The sequence below is a fragment of the Platalea leucorodia genome, assembly GCF_965183815.1.
Source record: "Platalea leucorodia genome assembly, chromosome: 6".
Classification (NCBI taxonomy): Eukaryota; Metazoa; Chordata; class Aves; order Pelecaniformes; family Threskiornithidae; genus Platalea; species Platalea leucorodia.
The window spans coordinates 60138555-60155849 of record NC_138828.1 but is presented as its reverse complement, the minus strand read 5'-3'; the positions used below and the strand labels follow the sequence as shown (position 1 = coordinate 60155849).

Here is a 17295-nt window from a genome sequence, read left to right as displayed (position 1 = left end):
TAGGGGTTGATGTTTGCATACCTGTGTTTCCAGCACACCCATACCTTTCTGTGCTTGAACAAATATAAGCAAGTAACTTTGGGTCATCTCTCAAACACTTATGAGTGGAGATTTTTAGGATTTGGCTTTAAAAAGGCCTTGTGAAAAATTTTTCTTCCCTGTTTCTAGAAACTTCTATGCTTAACCTTAGGCTCAAGAGCATCTGTTCAAGCTAGGACTACTCACACGACGCAAGTTCGCAAGTCTCTGCGGGACAGAGTTTGTTTTCTTCCCTTGCGTAAAGAGAAAAAAAAAAGAGTATTCAGGCAGGGTGTTTTTTAAGCACACCTTGACGCCTGCTTCGCTTTTGAAAGAAGGGAGACGCCGCCGGGTGCTGCGCTGACCCCCACACGCGTTGGCAAGGCCGCGCTCAGCCCGGCGGAAAGCGGGGAGCTGCCGGCGGAGGCTGGGGCACCGGCCGGTGCCGTGCTCCGCTCCGCGCCTGCGGCGGCAGCTCCGCGGCCCCGGGCGGGGGGGAGCAAAGCCTTTTCCCGCCGCGGGGGGCTGGAGGCTCTCAGGCGCTGCGTGCTGTAACATTAACTCCTGTTAAGGTGTGCAACCAGCAGCTCGCCGCCTGCACGGGCGGCTCCGTGCCCTCCAGGAGGTGCGGGGGGGGGGGGGCGGATCGGCTGCCCCCCAAAGCCGGGGGGGGGGCCTTGCCATCGTCCCCCGGGTGCCCGCCCCCCCCCCCCCCGCCCCGGGTCGCAGCGCCGCCTGCGATGCGGTGCTGGCGGCGGGGAGGCGGCGGCGCGGGCATTTGCATGGGCTGAAGGCAAAGCGGCTTCGCCCGTCTGTTTTATTTTTAGCTGGCAGCGCAGCGCAGCTCCGCTCCGCCGGCGGGGCGGGCGGGGCGGCAGGCGAGGGAGGACCGAGCCGGCAGGGCGGGCGGGCGGACGGGGCACCGGCGGAGGGAGGCTACCGCAGGCGAGCTGCAGCCAGGCGGGCTGCACAGCGCCGCCGCCCCCGGCCCCCGCCCCGGCGGCAGCGAGGCAGAGGCAGGCAGCGGCCTCCGGCTCCCCCCCGCTGCGGCCGCGGCTCACCTCGGGCTGGCGGCTCGGTGCCTGGCTGCTCCCCCGCCGCAGCCGCGGCGCGCCGGGGCCCTGCAGATGGCCAGTCCCGGGCTGGAGGTGGGAGAGGTCCAGCCTCCCCCCGAGCCCCCCCAGCCCGAGCTGGCCTTCACCGAGGCTCAGAAGTGGATCGAGGTAAGAGCGCGGGATGGCAGGGGTGCGGGCGCCTGACCCCCATCGGGACGACCCGGTGTCCTTCCCCCCCCTCGTCGCGGGGTCCGTAGGCGTTTTATTCCACGCCGAGCTCCGTCCCGGCCCCCCCGCTTTGCTCGCTGCGGGGAGAGCGGCCGGGGCCCGCCGAGCCGCCGCGCAGCCCCCGCGCAGCGTGCGCGCCTTTGGATGGACCCTTGCCCCCCCCCCCCCCCGGGCATCTCTTCCAAACTTGATCTCTTAATCGCATTTCCCTCCCCGCCCGCGGGGCTGGGATGAGCGCGGCGGCCGCAAACAGGAGCCGCGCAGGTGCGCGGAGCTGCGGAGCGGGCGCGGACGCGGACGCGTCCCCCAGCGGCGCTCCCGGGGGCGGCGAGGGCCCCGCGGCCGCGCAGGTGAGGCCCCGCAGTGCGCGGAGAGGCGGGCGGGGCGGGCCGGCACCGCGGCGGGGGGCCTGGGGGGGCGCGGCCCGCGGGGGGGCTCCCCGCCGCCCCATCTCCCATCCCTCAGCCCGGCCGAGCAGAGAGGTTCGGCCTCGCTCTTCAGGCGGGGCAGAAAAATAGATCTGCTTGCTGTTTGCCCGTGCCATAAAATGCAAAGACAGGCAGGTGGCGGGTGAAATTTAATAGTTAAATATTTTGGCATGTAACAATAGAGACACTTTAAATAGCTCTTCATCTGATTGCCAGTACGGAACACGCGTGAAGGTGGTATAAACCCAGATACCAGGGTAGCAGCTCCCTTCAGCTGCAGGCTTTGAATTTAATCTGCAGCTCGTAGTAAGCCTCGGTGGATTCTGTTTTCCGACAGTGGTTAGGCAACCTCTTGTTAAAACTGTTGTGACTTTAAGATTCCCTGAAGCCCTGGGAATTTCAGACTGTAATGGTTCACTCCAATATCAGCCAGAAAGGTAATGCTGTGTCAGGCTTCAGGGAATTGGCAGTGACACACTAAGCTGGCTGGTGTAGGAGCAGAGGCAGAAGAACAGTGAGGAACGTGAAAAGAAGGGCTTTTGTGCCAAGGAAAGGTGAGTATGCAGCCTGGAAGAGGAAAAGTGCGTATAAACACAGGTTGTCTTGGGAAGATGAATACGGCAGTTTCTATATAGCCGCCTTTATAGGACAGGACCAAGGGAGAGGCACATGACTCTGTCATACATATGGTACATAAAATACCTCGTGACCATGAGTTCTGCTGACTGCTAATGAATCCAACAACTCAATGGCGAAGCAATTCTCTGTAGGTAACGAAGCTGCCAGCAATCACTCCAGGCGTGATAATAATTAAAGGACTGTAAGTCTTCCTGTATAAGAGCAGAAACTTGTGGGTCAGGCGGAAACTTCCCTCTTGGGCAGTTTATTCCGCAGTTCACCGTGACGGGAGGTCTCGTGCCTGTTCTTGTGTGACCCAGGGCCTGGTGAGTGGAGCAGAAGGGCTCTTAACTCCTTGTGCCCTCCATGCAGGCCCGAGAGGTCCATGCGTACAAAGGAAGCTGTCTATAACTACTTGTGCTTCCTCCTTCGCTTTTTTTAATCTGCTTGATGCACAGGCGACAAAGCTGTAGTGTGCTGTTACTATTGCCACCGTCCTCTTGCCTGCGGAAGGGTGTCGGGAGCCTGGAGCATCACCATGGCTGTGGTGCGAGGGGGAAGCATCTGCCTTTCCAGCAATGCCCAGAGTGGATGCTTCTACCAAGGGAAAGGAGGAAGAAGCTGCCAGTGAAGGGAATGTGGTTTAATTTGCCTAACACATTATAGTTCCTCTTAATCCCAGTTTGGCGTAAGCTCTGGAGCATGAGGGTTATTATCTCTTCCAAAAATCTGCTCAACATTGACTGTTCTAAATCTGGATGATTTGGACCAAGCAAATTATGCAGAACTTGACACGTTAGTCCAAAGTTATTGAAAAGCAATGTCAATCTTGAAAAGAAATAAAATAAAAAAAATCAAAAAATGTTATAGGTATCAACATTCCATGTGCCAAGCCCTATTAAATTGGGTGAAAAGCAGAAATAGGGGTCATGCTGTGTCTGGCTACTAGGCCCATCTGCTTCAGCTGGCTCTGTAATTGTCTCTCACCAATTTATTCTTTGGCCTAGAGACTTTAGCAAATGTCCCGTGTGTTGTGTCTTCCAGCTCACTTCTGACCATTTAAAATGACACCTCTCTCAAACGAAAATAAAAGAAACCATTATGGTTGCAAGCAGGGCTGGTGGACCTCCCTAGTGTGGAGAAGCCAGGCTAGTGAGGGTGTTAGCGGTGTGAGGCAGCTTAAAACCTGTCTTAGGCTGTAAAATAGTGCTACACAAGGACATTAAAGCAGAAGTGGACAGATAGAAAACTCTGAGCTTGCAGTGCATCTTTTATTTCTAACGTTTAAGTTGTATGCCTCGCTAGTTGGATTCTCATCTGGTTTAAATCCTCATGTGAGCGCTGTCACCGTTGTGTAGCGCTGACAGGAATCCGCCCTGTGGTCTGCAGTGCATTTCTCCTCTGGTGGGGCTGGAAAGGGAGGCTGTCCTCTTGTTACAGACGGGGAGCCAAGACACGAAGTGATGAATGTCTAGATCTGCAAGGATTGAGGGATTTCCCTTCCTCTGGTCCAGAGATCTTAGGGGTCTTGGGTCTGTGACGTTTCACCAGAGCAGGTCTTCTGGGTGCCAGAAGTTGTCTCTTTCCTCTGCCAGCGTTACTTTAATCGGGACGCTGCAGGATAGGGGAGCCTTAAGCTGCAGTGAAGTTTGGATGGATCCTCGTAACAGTCCTCTTGTCTCTCCCTGCAGCTCTGAACCAGTAGCACTAAGGAGCGGGGAAACGGGACAGAGCTCTGACTCTTAACTGCGAAGGCTGCTGATATATTTAACAGTCTGTGTTTTGTACGAGAGTATTTGGAGTGGTGATAGATTTGGTGTCATGTGTACGTTGCAGAAGGTGGGATTTTGTAATTCTGTGGGCTTTCTGCTTTGATCACAAGTCACTTCAGATAGGAAACCGGAGTTCAGCCTTTCGTGCATATTTAACTTTGTGTAAATACCAACTGTGCTTCCCTCTGTGTAACAGTAAGCCAGTCTTATTATTTTAGTTTAGCTTGGCCATGTGCTACTTAAGTGAAGAATGCCCTCTTAATGATAAAATGAACCATATTAGTAGCACTCAGGAATTAAAATAAAGCCACCAAATGAAAAACCCTGTGAGAGCGCTACATCAATCTGCATTATTAAAGGTGTGGTATCTCATTTCAATTAATGCATCTCAGTTTCACTGAAAGAATATATCAGCCTTTTAAAGCCTAGTGGGTTACTACAGCAAAATAAGAAATCTAATTTAATCTAATGGCCTGTAATTTTAAAATGTCAAGGTTCCCTGTGTGTGTGTTTAAACTAGAATAACTGATGGTTGAAAGAACATCTGTATAAACAGAGTTATTCTTCCTGCAAAGATTCATAAGAGAGTACTACAGTAATAAAGTTGCATTTAATACTGGTGTAACTCCTAAGGGCATTGTTATCTCTTCATCGCACCTCCTAGCCTTTCCTCATTAATGTGCTCTCTCCTTATTGTTGAGACTTGGTTCAATTAGGGATGGCTTTTCCGTAGACTTACGTTCCTTAGAAACTTTGCCAGCTGATAAGAATGCTTCCTTTATAGTTGTATGGTAATATTAAACAAGTCATGTTTTTCTGTCCCCTATGTTCAGTGCTTGACTTTGCCATTCCCTCTCGATGTGTATAGGCTAAAACCCATCAACTTCTAATAAGTCTGCTACTTTTATGCTATATATATATATATTTCCTTTGAGAATTCTCTTGTTAAGGAGAAATTTGCCAGCCAGAGGGGTTTGTTGGGTGTGTGTGGGTTATTTTCTTCTTTTCTTTCTAGCAGAACACTTACCTCTGTTTGCTTTCCATATTGAAGGTAGCAGTTTTGAGCTGGTAGCAGTGGCATTGCTTCTTGGACAAGTGGTGGGACCAGGTGTTTTTCTAAGTGCTTCTGGACGTGTCACATCATATGGCAGAATAGGCATGCCACTTTGCACCACCATCTCTGTGAAAGAGTACGAGGGGTATAAAACCAGGGAAGTGACTCAGGCAAATAAACTTAATGTGACTGTCTTGTGCCAGGAGTGTGGAAACAAGGTTTCTTTAGGGTGTCTTGCCTTTGTCCGGATGAAGTGCGAGAGAGCTGAGGCTTATGGCTTCCATTGCAAAAATGTAACTTCAAAGGAGATGAAGGTAGTTAATTGACAAAATCTCGTCTGCTTGGTGAAGGGACTTGATTGGAAAATCTGCTGTGGGGGTCTGGAACATGAGGAATACACAAGTTTGTTTATAGGACCTTCAAAATGTAGAATGCTGCTAAGTGGGGTGCCCTGACTTTGAGGAACATCAGAGATAAAGCTCTTTTGATGAAAAGTATTGATTAAGCTAAACTGATTTACAGATTATATGAGTAACCTGTGTCCCACAGGAGTGTTTCTATTTCCAAATATGTGTAGACATCTACTTTTCCTTTGCTTTGAAGCTGATTTTATCATAGAATCATTAAGGTTGGAAAAGACCCTTAAGATCATTGAGTCCAGCCGTCAACGTAGCACTGCCAAGTCCACCACTAAACCATGTCCTTAAGCACCACATCTGCCCGTCTTTTAAATACCTCCAGGGATGGATTTTCTTAATCAAATATTGTAGGAAAGTTGTTGGATTAGCCTCCAAGCAGTGCCTACAGTTCAAATTTCTCAGCATTTAGCCTGCCTTTCTTTTTTTCTTCTTTTTCTTCTGCTGGAAGAGTGTCTTACCTATATACTTTACATAATGTATTGGGAATGAATTTATTAAAGTGGGCAAGTGTATTCTCAGACTAGAAGAAGCCGGTGCGAATGGCTTAGACAAGTTATCTGATTTGTGGACACCTAAAGTTAGGCCAGATGAATCCTTCCCACAGTGTCTGTAAGGCAACCATGAAGAGTCAAAAGGTGTGTGGCTGGCTTCTGGTCCTAGATGGATGTGAGGGCAGAATAACTTTACTGTGGTTATAGTGACTGGACTTGGAGATAAATTCTTCACTGCTATCTCTACATCTCCTCGTGGGCAGCATTTAGGGACTGGAGACAGGGCAGATGGGATGCTCTTCATTCCGGCTAAGTTAGTCATTCAGTGGAATGAAAACTAAATTGATTTAAAGGGAGTAGAAGAACCCACCCAAACTCTCTAACCCTGTCAGACTACCACCTTCTAGAATTTTTTTCCTCTCCCAGTTGCCTGGCAGCCAACCCCCTGTCCTGGGTACATGAACCCAATTCCCTTGTCATGAGATCCGTTTAAGCCTGGTTACAAGTAGCGCTTGGCATGGGGGTGAGAATAATCAGAACAACAATACTATTGATAAAGGGATAATGTCAGGAAATGCAGGACTGAGCTGTTAATTGTCTTAAAACTGAATTAATTTCTCCTTTCAGTACTAAAATTTTAAAATAGGTAAAAGATATGTCCTTAACACCAGAGTCTGGAATGCCATTATGCAATTGGTGGTGAAGATTGATTAACGCAGCTATGTAACCTCATTGCACTTGTTCTGCTAGTGTTAACTACATTTTTTAATTATTATTTTTTTAAGGAAAGTATTGGTCCTCTAGAAAGGAAGGTGGAATTTCCCAAGTATGGAGGATGAATAGCAGATTGATACAGCAGAATTGTTTCCTGGCTTCTAAAATTTGCTGGCTCATCTGGGAAGTGTTATTCTACAACAGGTTATGAAAACTCTATTACTTTTTATTTGGAAAAGCTACCAGTCGAGAAGCTTTTCATTCATGGATCAACACTTTTGTGTATTAGTTCTCTGCAAGCATCCCACCAAGAACAGTTTTGGAACAATGTTACAGAAAAAGCAAGATTTATAGGGGTGAAAGTATCATTTAAAAGGGCAGCTGCATAGGGGGAAGGTATGAACATTTTGGCATGCAGACCCTGAAGATCTAAGCTTTCCCTCCTTCTCCTTCCAATATATTATTTAAAGAAGAAAGTACTGTCTTTCCTTGCCCCACTCAGTCCCTTAGATCTAAATGATTACAGCAGCTACTATGGCACCAACAACATAACGTCAAAATTGATAGCTGAAACTTCTCGCAGCTGTGTTAATCGCTGTCTGAGGTGAAAGGGCTGCACCACGTGTCCTCGAGACAGCCTTGTAAGAATGTGAAGAACTGTAACACACCCCAGCTTAAAATGAAAAAACCCCTGCCTGCTACTGCCTTCTATTTTATAAACAGAGTAAACGTACTCCCTGTACCTGGGACAGGGTGGGGAGTGACTGCTGGGGCAGCAGCTCTGCTGGAAGGGACCTGGGGGGGACCGGGGGGACAACAGGCTCGGCACGAGCCTGCAGTGTCCTGGCAGCAGGAGCGGTTATCCCAGTGGCTATTATGGAGCCGGTAGATTGGTGGACGTGGCTGTTTGCTTCTGCTTGGCACTCGCTAGGCCCCACCTGAAATATTGCATCCCGTTTTGGGGCCCGGAGTGCGGGAGGGACATCGGTAAGCTGGAGGGAGCTGAGCAGGGAGCCCCCAGGCTAGTTGGGGCTGAGGACTTGCCCTGAGAGACAGGCTGACAGAGCTGGGCTTCTTCAGGAGAGGTGGCTTTGTGGGGACGTGGCAGCAGCCTCCCAGCGCCTGTGGGCAGGTTTCTGGGAAGACAGAGCCACTTCACACAGGTATGCGGCAGGAGGGTGAGATACTTGTCATAAACTAAAATAGGAACAGTTCTGACTTGGCATAAGGAAAAGTTTCTTCACCACAAGGCCAGCTGAGTATTGATGCAGATCGCCCAGAGAGGCTGGAGATGGCCATCCCTGGAAGCTTTCATGCCTGACTGGGCAAAGTTGGAAACAGCCTGGTCAGACCTGAGAGCTGCCCTTGCATGGAGCAGGAGGTTGGACGAGAGGCCCTCCGAGGTCCCTACCAACCTGAATTATTCTGTGTGTCTATGACTTCTTGACAGTGGGTGAGTGAACACCACTTAATTTGATTTTTAATGCTACTTTATTTGTTACTTATATTATTGTAGTGCTTAAGAGCCTGTTTACATGAACAAGATCCTTCTCTATAGAAAAGCAAAAGTCCTATGGCTTATGGCAGGCATTTTCAGGGTATGCTACCGAGTTTCCGTTGTAGAAACTCCTGAAGGCAGTGTAAAATGCGTTTGGCTTCCAATCTAACTATTTTGGTAAACCAGTTTTATTTTTAAAAACTGTAAATACGACTGATTTCCGTGGTTTGGTGAGATTTTTTTTTTTTTAATTTAATTCATCATGCACTGCTATAATTGGCCAATAAGGAATTAAAATATTTCCCTTGCTTTTCAGATCTTGAGAAGATGATGTGCAGGCTTAATTCTTGAGGATTCATATGCTAAATCCTTAAGAAGTTTTTTGTTTGTGGTATTAGTTGACTATAAGAATCCTCTACCTTGATAGTCACTCTGCTCAGTTCTAGTGTAACTTACTACTGTTAACTAGCTTTTTTTATTGTAGGTGTGTATATATAGTGATTATTGCTAGTAATCCTTACCTTGGCAGAATGACTAGCTTAACAATAGAGTTAATAATAAAACTTGCATCTGGTGTTAAAATTGGCTTAAAATAGTCTAGTGACTTCTTGGTTGATAAGGAAAGGAGAAAATCTGCTTCATTTGCCCATTTGAAGAGAAACCCTATTTTGCTGGTTTCTGCTGTTTTGAGGTCTCATGCCTAGTATCAAAGACAGCTTGATTTTGAAATCAACTTTGACAAGCTCAGATTTTGAAAAATAATACTGCTGTGGCTTCTTGGCTCTGGCATCATTGGCAGTGATTCACAGAGCGCTTCACAGGCTAAGGAGCAGCGTGGCGGAGGCAGGGGAAGTAATTCTTTAATTCTGCTTTGTATGGCTGAATGAGTAAGTTAAGAGGGAGATGCTCTTCATGAATCTCTCCTTCACAGAGTTTTCTCCATGATCCTGGTTAGTGCTGGAAATAAGACAGGGATTTTTGCATTATGTGATCCCACAGTGAGTTTCAGGAACAGCATGAAAGGAAAAATTCTCTGTGATGTCTTTTCCCTATACTATTCCAGCCTCCAAAATCTGACCTTTCCATGGGTTTCAGAAGAATCCCAGCCCTCCGGTTATCTGCAAGCTATAGGGAAAGTGGCTGCACATACTTGATGTAATGCAAAAAAACCCCCAGCAGTCCTCATCCTGAGACTGTAAATACATTCCCTATCGTTTCCTTTCCTGTAGGCGTTGGTAGATCTCAGTACAGTATTGCAATCATGAGCAATCAAGTCTCTGGCTGGATTACAGTATCATTGAAAAGATAAATTAGGTTGTTACCTGCCTTCTGTTACTCAGATCATACATTGCTGTGATTAAGGTTATTCTCATCAACAGTGAGGAGCTGAAATCTGTAAAAAGATTAATACGCAAGAGTTCCCAAAATTTATTTTAGATCTGACACATTCAGCAAACGTATAGGTCAAGGGCTTTAATATGTGGTACCGATAATGCCTGGTAGCACTGCATCATGTGAAGTCCCTTACACAGGATAGGACTCTTGGAAAGAGAAGTTGTGACCTGAAGATAAAGAAAAGTGTATCTTCCAGTATTGGAACTTTCCATTTCCAGAGCAGCAGAAAAAAGCCCCAAATGACCTTTCCACTAAAACCAGAAGGCCAAGAAACTCCGATGAATTTGTACTTCAGGAGCAGGCCACAGACTGGCACAAAGAGTTGTAACCTTTGCTCTGGCTTGAGAAGCACAGTCTTGCTTTTGCGTAAGCAGAGGCTGATGCCTGTAAATAACTGATTTCAAGTGGGAGCAGAATGGTTGCATGGCTACAGAGGACAGGGGGCTGAGGTTAAAATTTCTTTGTGGTGCTTAGCTTTGCAAGCACTGTTTTCCATGAAGTGCACAGAGCTACATTATGCTGTTGTATCACAGCAGAAGATTGTGGCTCTGGTGGAATTCAGAGGTCTTACTACAACATCTTAAAACAAATGTAACCCCCAAATCCAAACCTATCACTTCAGTCTTCAATAGCATATAAATATTATAGGGAATTGTGGAACTCATAATGATTTAATTTCTTGAATATTAGTGATGCATGTTTTATACCTGACATGGGTGTATTGGGTACTCCCCTCCATCTCCCCCCAAACAAACTCTGAAAACTCTTCATCCAAATGCCTACTTGACTAGTCCAGAAAATTCTTAAATAAGAGATTTTTCTTCAGTCTGCTGTCACAGAAGGGAAGCCTCAGTGTCTGAGGAAAAGCACTGAAGTGTGTCGTCGTCCCCCCGTTTTTTTGCGCAGTTCTTTGTTTTAAGTATTATTAACTGCTTGCCTTTGTTAACAATTTTTCTTGTATTTTCCAATTTAAAAAGGAGTCGTGGTGTGTTAGCTAAAGTCTGCTATTTGGCAGTGAGCGTTTTCTGACTGGGTTTGGGGAAGGGGAGGGAGGAATAAGGAGAGGGAGAAGTGAAGACCTCATCTCTGTCAGACTGGCGTGGGCAGGGATGCCCAGTGTGCCAGAGCCTTCAGCGCTGAATCCCTTGGCTCTGTTTCCGTGTGATTGTTGTGATTCATTTCAGTAGGCTAACTTGCATGTATTGTTGCAACAAAAACAACTCTGAAAGTTTTCTGTCAGTCCAGAAGCATAATTGTAAATATGTAATCTAAACAGAAAAAAAATGACAGCAACTCTATAAGTGTTTTCTCTGTTTATCATTTTCCTGATTCTGATTAATTGTTTTTTTAAAGTTGTGGTTTGAAAAAAGGAAAGTCCTGATTTGGGAGCATGCATGTGTGGTGTCTGTCTTCTGCCAGTGTTTCGATCATTTAAAGATACCTAAAAAAATAAACTGTTTTCCAGAAAAAAAATACGCTGGCAAGAAAAAGGAGGTGTCAGAACCAGTTAGTCATAAAGGTAACTCTCTCCTGAATCCAAAGAAATGATATAAAAGCTTAGCCTAACATCCTACCCCTCCCAAAACCAATTTTTGTTTCGACAAGGGGGCCTTCAGTTTTGGAATAACATGAAAAAACTCATAAATCAACAATGTTCAAGCGACTCAAATGATCGCTTATTAGAAACAGCTTGCCTTTTCTAAAGAGAAACAAAAATACTCTCAAAACATTTTAATTATGAACATGCAGATCTTCAGTCTTGCCGGGGCCTTATTTTCTCCTTCCCTCAGATCAGTGCTGCTCTACCCATGTCGCTGCTCTGCGGAGGGTGCTGGGCTGATGGGTGCCTTCTGTCAAGGTGGGTGCTTCTGCCTGCTGGAGGTAGGGGCTGTAGGCAATGTTATGCTTTTCCCTCCGGACAGCCCAGGCACGCAGCCTCTCCTGAAAGTGGAGGTGGTGGCTGTTGCATTGCGGTTCCTGGCATCCAGAGCCTCTTAGATTGGCACAGCACAGCTGAGGGTTTAGATATTCCCTGTGAGGAGACAAGCGTAAAGGGAGCAGGGTGTTAAAAATAAAGCTGGTGAAGCGGCAAAGTAATTCCACCTCCCTTGCTTATCTTTCGATGATTATTTTCTCCCGGGAAGCAGTCCCCCGGTTAGATTTGCAGAGGTTCACTTGGTATGGGTGCCCTTCAAAGATGAACATTAAACTGGATTTATTCCAGCCTCACGTAAGAAGGATGCGCTGCAGTTGGTGCTAGAGCCTTCTCAGAGTATCCTAAACAAAAAGATCCATACTTTCATTTAAAAATGCATCTCGGTAATAAATACTTTGCTACTTCATTCCTTTCCCTCATTTTGCTTCTTGTGAGTAGCTTCAGGGGAGAAAGGAAGCAAAGCTGTTGTAGATAGCTGTGGGATAACTTAATGAAAATTCACAGGGGTAGCTCTGAGGTGACATTCCAGTAAGATTTAATAGAAAACTTGTGTACCAGTGCTTGTGGGATTTTACCCATTAATTTCTGTTCATTGTAGTTCCGTAGTGTCTCTGATGCAGCACTGCTGAATAGTAGTTTTAATTCTTTACTTTTTATTTTTGGATTTCAACCAAGACTCTTGAGTGCATGTTCTGGTTATAGGCAGATCTGGTATTTGTGGGTTTTCTGCCCCCCTCAATATTTGTTAGTTTTTCAGTGCAGTGCTTAATTCTCTACTGCCATACTGGGTTTTCTTTTTCATTTTAGAATTGTGTGGAGAAAACTTGCATTTCAGCTTCCCACATTAAGGGCCTTGAAATCAATAGATCAAAGCCAGAGCAGGCTTCTTGGAAGTGGTACAGTCTCAAACTGTGTTGCAAGCTTTTGTTTTCTGCCTTTTTCCTGTCTCTTGGTGTCTCCCAAGAGAAGGAAGAGCGTAAGGGCGAATCTCTGTGTAGGGAGAGGGGAGTAGCCCATCACTGTATGCTTGGGGTACAGGGCTACGTGACTAGGAGGAGATGACCTCCAGAAGTAGCTGTGATGGCAGCCTTTGTACAGGATGGGGAGCTCCAGCATGAAGCATCAAAGTGACAGTACCCTGCAGCTTGAAGTGGGCTCCAGTACTCCCAGTAAATAGGTGCTGGTGGAAAAAGTGCTGGTGGAGAAGAGGCTGTCAGTATTAGCTATGAGCAGGGAACATTTTCCAGTGTGCACAACCTCAACCAAGTTGAAGTTTTCTTTTAGGATTGAGAGGGAAAAGACAGGCATCTTGTACACCAAAAGGTATTGAGAGAACAAAACAGAAGCTCCTATTTTTGTAGTTGGTGAGGAGGGAGAGTGCTTTAGACTTAAAACTGCAACTGCATGCAAGGTGTAAGTGGTTGGTGAAGGAGATGTGATAGAGTCAACAAAGTTGAAATGCCTATGCATGTCAAAAACTCTTTCTGGTACTCTGTGTTTACTTTGAGGAGAAGCTTTCATTTCTTAAACAAAAAGCAAGTTGGAAAAATGGCTCTTCTACAATGTAGAAAGCTTCTGGCAAGGGGAGTAGGTCACTCCATGTCCTGTGTTGTTGTCCAGAGGTGTATCAGAGCAGATTTCCTTAGGACAATGGCATGAGACAGAAGGAGCCGCTGTCTGACAGTTCCTCCACAACCAATTGCATTTATGGATTTCCATGAAAGTGTTCTATAGACGACTGAGCTTGAAGCAGTATTTCTTGGCCTGTGCACTTGTTCTGCTCCTCAGAGCTGTGATTTCTTCCTGCCAGAAGTCTAATGAGTCAAATGTGCTCATTTGGGAATTTCTACAGTGTGGTAACTATAGCTCTTTCACTCTCAGTGCAGTGACAGGTTATTTGGACTCATACAACTAGGAGAACTGCAACTTTGTTCTTGCTGATAAATCAGAGTGCCTCTTTCTGGCTCATCAACAACCCATCTGATTTCAGTTCTGACTTTTGATTGACTAGAGGGCTCTAGGCCATTTTACTTGCTGTTTGCGTGGGCAAGGTTGGGGGATTTTGCTGTCTGTAAATGACTGCGCAGTAACCCATCTGTTAATGCAGAGCAACAGAGGTGGCAAAAGGCACTCACTTGATGCATCTGTCACATGTATGGTGCCAGCTGTCTGCATCCTATGCGCCCTAAGTGCTTTAAATATCCTTATGTAGGAGAATGGCTATTGCAAGCTCACTTGAATAATTTGCGTGTAGTTGGTCATCCATCCTCCTTGTATCTTCATATCTTCTGGTACATATAGCATTATGGTTTTTCTTCCAAACTTGTTCCTGGGTTTCTGAATGGGCCCTTCTTTTTGGTGCGATTTTGAAGGGCTGGTAAAGCTGCATTGCCACTTCAAGTACCATCATAGGAACCAGAGGATATTTCTTAGGTAAGAAGTGCAGTCTCTCTTATTTCCTGTGCTGCGTGTTGGAGCTTAACCAAGTAGGTAAGGTCTTGGCTCAGAGCAACTGCTATGCCTTGAGCTTTTGATGAATGACCTGATCCTGTCTTACCATTGGGACAAGCCAGTCCAACTATGATGCAGAGAAAAAAAGTTTAAGAAATTTAGTTGAGAGAACGGAGGAGATGAGGAGGAGCAGAGTCTGGACAAAGAGCATCAAGAGAATGCAACCTGTAACAGATAGGCACTTCAGGGGATAGTAACTAGATCAAGCATTTCTAATCCACTGTAAAATCCTTTTATTTTTTTGGGGAGTCCTGATTGGAGTCAGGATCATGATGCAGGGGAGATGCAGCTTTTTCTACTGGAAATACAGGATAGCAATTCTACCTTCAGTAAGCTGCTCAGCAGAGCCTAATAGAGCTCCTCTGGTACCTAGCTTCTGTGAACTTGTTTCTTTTCTTAACAGTTACTCTGTGCCAGCATTTAGGATCCTTTTCCACCTTAGTGGAAAGCGAAAAGCATTGAGTACAGATAGGTACTGACTTGCCTCACCTTGTCTTTGGAAGAGGCTTGGATAACTCTCAGATTCATTCCAGAGTTACACTGCTGTGTTTCTGAAAAGAACAGTTGGTTCTGTCCTTTGCTGCTTCTGTCTTCCTCCTTCATACTCCCATTTTTAAGGTAGAAGGTGGTGGTGGCAGATGTTAGGTAAACTGTGGTGTGAGCTCCTGCTCTTTGCTTTGGGATTGGGCTGAACATATTGCTTTCCAGCTCTAGGCAGTTGTTCCTCTAGTCAACTTGAACAGCATTTCATCCTGACAGCTGTTTTGCTGACATTATTCCCAGTTAGTTATTCATTGGGATTAAGGGCTTTCTGCAGCCAGAACTCTTTGCTGGGAGTGTGCCGTCAGTTGGCAGACCCATTAAACCAGTAATTCTGTAATGCTTAAAATTTTTAATTTGCCCTGCATCCTTCATATTTAGAGTTCCAGCTTCACTGTCCCATGGGCAAAGAGTAAAGACTTACCATAAATACTCTCCTTTTTCTACCTTTTTCCTCTCCCCTGCAATATTTTTAAGCCAAAACCTTAAAAGTCAGACTTTGTTTAGCTTTGCTTGTTCTTGGGGCACCACAGATAACCATGTGTGTGCTTGAGTCTCTGAGCACTTCGTGAAGTCTGTAAGCAACAAGAAGGTCTCAGCATGTGTTTGTATTGTTCACTCCCTGAAGATGACTATTGCAGTTTCCAAATTTGGTTGTATGGGTAGCATGCTCTTGGGAAGAGAGTTCTTGTAATGCTGGTGGTGATAGCACTGGTGCCAGTGGCCTCTGCCAGTGCTGAAGGTGCAGGTGGTGTCCCTCCACCCGGCGTCCTCCTCTCTTGTGGAGGTGGCAACAGTGGTTCTTGTCAGCACAGTTGGGCTGGGTGTAGCTAGAGGAGGGTACTCTGTGTTTTGGGGACACTTGATGCTTGGGTGGCCATTCTTCTCACTTCTCTGCTACTCGGCAGTCGCCTGGAAGTAGCTTGTGTCTTACGGTTTGGGAGCTCCAGTTTTAAGCTAATGTGCGAGCGTTTCTCCTGTAATTAAAATCAAGAATCAGTTCTGGTTTGGATCTGTAGCTTAGTTTGTTCTGGCACTGGTCCAGGCTGGATGGAGAGGCTTTGTTTCCTTATGCAGGTTGTTTTGCTGCTGATAAGCAGGTAAAAGGAAGAACTCTGATTGGGGCGCATGCTCTTGCCACATCTGTTTCTTTTCTAATACGTTTCTTGCTGGCCTTGGCTCTCTTGCATGATGAAGGGAATGTGAAGCATATGTATTGGTCTCTCATGGACTGCATCTGACTTCGGCTCCAGTGACACCTATTCACACATTGTGTCTGTAATGTTCTGTGCGATTCTAGAAAGAACTGTGATAACCCCTTAATTTTTATCATACCAATACCCTTTCCTTAGGCTCATCAATGTGTTCTGATTTATCTTGCTGCCAGAGTGCACTGAATGAATTTGATATGCTTCTGGTGAGCAGTTCTCTTCTGGGCTAACCATGGGTGTGAAAGGAGAAAAACAAAGGTGGTTTTCATTATTAGAAAGAACAAAGCCATGAATAAAAGGGCAAAAGAACTGATGTCCCTTTCAACAGGAGATAAATTTCCAGTACTCTGTTCAGCTGATGTGTGTTGTATTTTTAGACTTAACTGACTTTGATTTAAGACGCTACTAATTTCAAATACCAGCCCATTTTATATTTGGAAAATATTTGGAAAAGCAGGTGTGTGTTCATGAGTATGATCTGACACAGCAGAATTCTGTCTTTGGAAGGACAGAATAATGTTAAATCCTATTGAAAAAGAAAAAAAAATTCCTGCTACCATGTCTGCAATCAAAAGGTTCATCTTCTTGAAACTGAAGACTATAAAAACTGACTCGCTTACTTAAATGTCATCAGCAGAAAGACTTACTAGGTAAGTACTGAGAAATGGATTTTCTTTTTTTCCCCTTAAATGGGAGACTCAGTTTACATGTCCAGCTCTCTCTCAAAGACCAAAGAATTTTCATCCCATGCCTTCTGTTTGTACTGTCTTGTACTTGGCTCTCCCAAGGATAGGTTTAGGGTCACACTGCAGACCAAGCAGATGATCCAGCTAAGCTTGGTGGAAGTGGGAGTAGAACATGGCTTTCTGGGCCTCTGTTTTTTGCAATTAAAGTAAAAACTGCCAGCCTTGCCCTACAAACCCAGAGCACATCAGCGTCCAAAAGCCTACCGCCTTGCTTCCATTTTCATTTAAATTAGAGTTTTCTAAAGTAGCCTACAGAGATTCCTCTGTAATATGTCTTAATACCAATATTGCCTGGAGTTTGACAGCCTTTGACAGTGGTCCAGGCTGGAGTCAAGATTCTAATCAAGATTAGTTATTTAGTCCCTGATTGGGAGATTTCCTAAGTGTGTGTCTTGAAAGACCACGGGTTATTTTGCATTTCCATCAGTGGTGATGGCTTCTCATTTCCTTATTGAGTCCAGGCATCCACTAGCTTTGTTTTCTAGCACGCTGATTTTAGGGTAAGTTTTATAACTTTAGATAGAGTGACTCCTTCTGGTTTCTTGGTGGTTGTTGTTGTTACCATAAGATTATATACTTAAACTTTTACAGGAGACTTAAAATTTTGCCTTAGAACTTTAGTGTGCTAAGACTAACTTGGGCGTAGGTCAGTTTGCTCTCT

The 17295-nt window shown here is 45.7% G+C and overlaps 1 protein-coding gene across 1 annotated transcript in view; it reads left to right on the top strand.

The window, feature by feature from the left end:
- Positions 1–1145: 1145 nt before the first annotated feature.
- The window catches only part of LIMCH1 (LIM and calponin homology domains 1), a gene marked incomplete at its 5' end in the record, with an annotated part of 185854 nt that continues 169704 nt past the window's right edge, over positions 1146–17295 (top strand). Inside the window, one exon of the mRNA XM_082316561.1 lies at positions 1146–1241. Within this exon, the coding sequence (XP_082172687.1) occupies positions 1146–1241 (96 nt within the window). The remainder of the gene's footprint in view (positions 1242–17295) is intronic.